At 62.9% G+C, this 5,248-nt stretch overlaps 1 protein-coding gene across 1 annotated transcript in view; it reads left to right on the top strand.

The window, feature by feature from the left end:
• The first annotated feature begins 207 nt into the window (after positions 1–207).
• Positions 208–5,248, top strand: part of Mb (myoglobin) — a 6,288-nt gene continuing 1,247 nt past the window's right edge. Inside the window, exons 1-2 of the mRNA XM_010615915.3 lie at positions 208–363; positions 3,337–3,559. Of these exons, the coding sequence (XP_010614217.1) occupies positions 269–363; positions 3,337–3,559 (318 nt within the window). The 5' untranslated portion in view covers positions 208–268. The remainder of the gene's footprint in view (positions 364–3,336; positions 3,560–5,248) is intronic.

The following is a 5,248-nucleotide window of genomic DNA, read 5'->3' as shown; positions in this document are numbered from 1 at the left end:
CAGGGGCCTGGGCGGTGCCCTTTCTTCCCCTTCCATGCCCTGCTCCCCACCCCTGTGGCCGGAGCTGTGCTGCTTCCCCACAATGGCAGCTGCCCCAAAATAGCACCCATGTGAGGACACAGATTAGACCCTGAGGAAGACAGACAGGAGGGGCATGGCATCGAGTGACCACGTCAGGACCCAGCAGGTATAAAGCCTAGTCCAGGCAGCCTCCGCCCCAGTTGTTCCTGACACCACAGACTGCGCCCGCTCTTCTGCTCTCGACGCCATGGGGCTCAGTGACGGGGAGTGGCAACTGGTGCTGAACGTCTGGGGCAAGGTGGAGGGGGATATCGGCGGCCACGGGCAGGAAGTCCTCATCAGGTAAAGGAGCTGCGTCCCCACAGGGCCCAGGCTTCCAGGTGGGAGGCTGGCCGGGGGAGCCAGCTGAGGCAGCCGCAGTGGAGACCGCCACCTCCTCTGGTTCCCTCTCGCCTCCCGGTCCAGGAAAGGGGAAGGGTCCATCCGGCAACCAGCACTGGAGGAAGCTCGGGGGGGCCGAGGAGGGTGCCCAGGGCCCACCAGGGGTCCTAATCGCAGTCAGAATTGTGCAGGCATTGTCCAGCAGAGCCACAAGCACGCCGAGGTCCATAAAGTCAAGGCTCAGGTGTGGCCAAGGTGGGGCTGATGGAGCTCTGGAGGTGGCTCTGTGCTGACCGACGTGAGCCATCGAGGACAAGGCCGCCTCTCTGAGCCCAGTGTCCTCTCTAACACGGAGGGGATGCCTGGCACCTGCATCGCAGGAGTGAGACAGAGATGAACACGCAGGGACCTGGAGGGTTCCCCAGGTGCAGTGCGCTCCTATAATGCTGGTGACTGTCACAGTGACACCACCTCCATGCGCCCCGCAGTCAGAGAAGTAGGGCCAATGGTCCCTGAATTGAGCAACCAGGACGAGGGCTCCCCACCCCTCCTGCCAGCAGTCTGAAGCAGATCCTGAACACCATGCTTGGTGACGGTTGTGCAGCTGGTGCAAGACACACACACACACACCCAGAGCCCCACCCTCTCAATGGTGTTGCCAGCCGCAGCCGTCTCCTACCCTTCCTACCATCCTAGCTGGGTCCTGGCTGCCTCGGGGAGGGAGCAGGTCCCAGTGGCCACAGGAATGGGTGCCCTTCAAGCCCCTTTAGGAGACAGGGCGAGCTGCACCACACAGAGGGCTCCTCCCTTGGGCCCAGCCAGGCCAGCCTCCTGCGCGTCCCACTGACCCCCAAGCTCCTTGGGGTGTCCTGACCTCTGTCCGCCTCTGGCTGCCGGGCTGCGCCAGGGCTCATCTCACTGAGTGAACCCAAACCCCAAGTTGGCATCAGCTACAAGCCCTGGTTATCATGCAGCCCTGGGCTCCCCATCCTCTCCCTGGGCCTGAGCCTCTGGGTGGAGTGAGGGGACCCTGAGTCTTGGGCTCCCTTACACTGGAGAGGGCAGGAGGGGCACAAGGTGCCAAACTGGGCCTTGCAGGTGACGGGCACTGCCAGCCCAGGCAGTGCCCAAGTTCTGAGGAGCCTTGGGCAGCCAGGTGGGTGTCACAGGCATCTCCTGCCTTCCCAGGAGGGGACACACAGCCAGGGAGTGCTGCCCTGTCACATGCCGGGGGCAGGACATGGCCACATCCATCTGTCCAGCGTGGGGTGCAGGGTGGGGGCCTCCCGGCTGTGATGACCTGTGCTCTGCTGAGCGGGCAAGGTCACCTCTCCCAGCCCTGGCCGTAAGGAGAGGCGGTGACTCATGATGTGAGGCCTCACGCTGAGGGCGTGGTCACAGAGCTTGGAAGGCTGAGGCAGGACACACCCAGGACACTGGTATTTTTTGTTGGAGCCAAGTCTCCCAGGATGGTGATGTTTGGAAGCCACTGCTGGTGCAGCCTCTCCTGCTCCAGGGAGGAAATGTCCAAGAGTTCATGCAGGCCATAGCCGGTCCTGGTGAGGGTGCTGGTGGTAAGGAAAGTGGGGACAAAGACAAGGCGGCAGACACACTGTGTGTCAGCCTCAGGCCAGGTTTAAGTACTCACTCCAGCCTCTCCGTATCACCATCTCCTTGAACAGAGAGGTTGAGGGATTGGCCCAAGGTCACACAGCGCACCACCCTCAGGGTGTCTGGCTCCTGCGGAATAAGACAGAGTCCTTGGTACCATGTGGGTGTCCAGTTGGACCTCAGTGCAGGGGGCAGTGGATTGGCCTTGCTCACTGATGTCCCTGAGACCAGTCTGGATCACCAGGAGAGCAAAGGCAAAACTGGGACTCCCCACCCACTGACCCCAGCCAGGTCTGCACCAAGGACAAGGCAGGGGGTCAGCCTCAGGCTCCCGTGCTGTTGGGACTGCAAGTGCAGGGATCAGTGTCTTCCAGACAGAGGCACTTGGTTTGTGGCAGCCACGGACGCCAAAGAGTGAGGCCTTGGCCTGGGCCTGTCCTCGCCCCTCCTGCCCAGCTCCTCCAGGCCTGACCTTGGCCCTCCTTTGGGCTTGCACCTGTCAGTGGGGACTCAGGCATCATTGTCACCAGATAATAATAGTCAGGCGCCAGGACGCTGGGAGGGGAGGTGGCAGAGACACACTGACTTGGGCAGCTTGGCTGGGCTCCAGGGGTCGCGGCAGGGGACAGGCGGCCAGATCCTCAGAGCCCCGCCCACTGAGTCGCTGCAGGAGCCCACTCAAGTGCGTATGTTTGTGTCACCTGAGTGTATACAGCGGTGACAGGCCTGAGCAGCCGCCAATGCGACGGAAGCTGGGTCTGAGCTGCCGTGTCCTCGGGCTCCTGCCTGTCTCCCAGTCCCCTCCCAGGCTTTTCCCCACGAGAGGCACGTGTGTTACGGAGCCTGCTGTTGACTCAGGTGTGAGTCCCTGATGCGGCCAGGACTCTGGGCCAGGGTCTGACCCACAAAGAGCCTGCTAGAGGTGAGAGCATTTCTGCAGGCAAGAGTGCTGAGCATGGAGCTCTGCCCGTCCCCAGGGCCCTTCATGGTCCACCGGCCAGATCCTTGGATCCCCATGCAACCGAGCACGGAGGGCTCCATCCACTGTGCCCCCCAGTCCCCTCTCCTGGACCTCCTGGGGCCCGCCTGGGAGAGGCCCAGAAGTCTCTTCTGCCATTAGATGCCACTGCACAGGGCTCCCCAGCCAGGGCTCTCCCCAAGCCCAGAAGCAAACTCGGGCCCATGCCTGAAGGTGGCCGCCCAGTGCAGCCTCTGGCCACTCGAGGTACCTGGCAGGTGTGGTGCCCATTCGCTGAGGCTGAGGGTCCCTGCAGCAGGTCCCCCTGACCCTGTCCCCTCTGACCCCGTCCCCTCCATGCTTAGGCTCTTTAAGGGCCACCCAGAGACGCTGGAGAAGTTCGACAAGTTCAAGCACCTGAAAAGTGAGGATGAGATGCGGGGGAGTGAGGACCTGAAGAAGCACGGCACCACCGTGCTCACCGCACTGGGCGGCATCCTGAAGAAGAAGGGGCAGCACGCAGCCGAGCTCGCACCTCTGGCCCAGTCACACGCCACCAAGCACAAGATCCCGGTCAAGTACCTGGAGGTAGGAGCGGGCACTTGGTTTCCCCTCGGTGCCGGCCTGGGGTCCAGCTCACCCTGCCAGGTCCTCAGCAGCCCGTGGGGAGGCGAGGAGGGTCGGGCACTGCCCCTTGACACCATCTGCACAGATGCAGGGGAGACCAAGGCAGGCTGGAGCTCTGTCCATGGCCAGAGGAGGAGAGGCAGAGGCAGGTCGGACTCTTGCGGAGAAGTCCTTGTGGGTTGGGATGGCAGGCTGTGCAGGCCACCTCGGGTGTGGGGTGGAGCTGAGGGACACACACAGGCATCCAGGTGGGTGGTGGCAGGCTTTCGCCCGCAGCACCCAAGGCTGTGACTGTGTGTCCATCCTCCTTCCGCTCACACAGAAGAGCAGTGGTACGGTGCAGATCCAGAGCCCAGGCACCAGGCATGCGGACTCTGTGTCCAGCTTCAGAACTGCCTCACAGCCCAGGGTAGCTGCAGGAGCTCTAGCCACCTCAGCAGTGTTTCAAATGGGAAGTGGTAGAGAAGGGAGGAGGACCCCTTTGAGGTGGCCCGTCCGGCGATTTTCTGTGTTTCGTGTCGGCCGAAGTCCGCCATGTGTGCACGGAAGCAGGAGATTGCGGTTGTTCCCACTCCAAGTACACTGGGTTTCGGAGGGAGGAGGAGAGGGAAGGGACCTGGGGCAGGTGTGTGGTTTCTGCCCCATGTTACTGAGTGGAAGTGATGTTCTGAGGGCTGGGCAGCTGGTAACGCAGCAGCATCAGCCCCCACTCCCCTAATCCGCAGGCCCGGCGTCCCCACGAGCATCGCCTGCCTCCCCAGCCCTTCCCACGACTCCACAAACCCACCTCCATGCCACGTCCAGTCCCCATCTGCTCCTCCGCTCCGCTCTGCTCTGCTCTGCACACAGCCCTTCTGTCCCTGTCCTGTCATGGCTCCGGACTGGGTGGTCCTTTATCTTCCCTGCCATGTGCCAGGTGGACCTGTCTCGGTGGGCTCTGTTCTGATGTGGCACAGGATGGGCTCTGTGCCTTGGCGGACCTGGCACCTGTGAGAAGGGACGTGGGCAGCCATAGAAGCCTGTGGCCACCCATCTGCTTTGCAAGTGGGACTGAGGGCCGGGGAGGGCAGCTGAGTTTTTCCCAGGTTGCGGCTCCGCTGCAGACAGACACAGGCCCACGGGTGAGGCGCCAGTGGGTCCTCGAGCCCTGTGGGTGGTGATGCCATTCGGGGACAGCAGCGCCCTCCCGGCCCCCACTCTGTTCTGCTGCGTTTGTGGGGTTCACAGTGCTGGCACCTGGGGCTCCGTTCCCGGGGTGGGTCCTGGTCTTGCCACCTCCTGCTGTCCCAGCCCAGGCCCACCTCTCCCTGGCTGCTGCAGCTGGAGACAAGGAGTAATCCTTGCTAGACCGCCAGCGGGACTGTCCACTGTCTCTGGGCGCAGGCCCAGCCCTGCCTCCCCTGCTGCGTGACCTCCATCTGGCATTTGGTTGTCATTGCTGTAAAATGTCACCACTTGTGCTGGGCGGGTGGTGGCTGGAGGAGGTCCTGCCCACAGTTGGTAAGCACAGCCTTTCTTTCCTGAGTGCAGCCCAGGCGCAGACCTGGCCTGAAGCCCTGTCCTGCCCTCCTTCCATCCCACCCTGCTTCTGAACACAGGCAGTGCCGTGCTGCCACAGAGCAGTCCTCCTCCTCCTCCTCCGCCTCCTCC

The sequence above is a fragment of the Fukomys damarensis genome, unplaced genomic scaffold (assembly GCF_012274545.1).
Source record: "Fukomys damarensis isolate Sample0158 unplaced genomic scaffold, DMR_v1.0_HiC HiC_scaffold_15, whole genome shotgun sequence".
NCBI classification, from domain to species: Eukaryota; Metazoa; Chordata; class Mammalia; order Rodentia; family Bathyergidae; genus Fukomys; species Fukomys damarensis.
The sequence above is the reverse complement of the archived record's forward strand: the minus strand, read 5'-3'. Positions and strand labels throughout refer to the sequence as shown.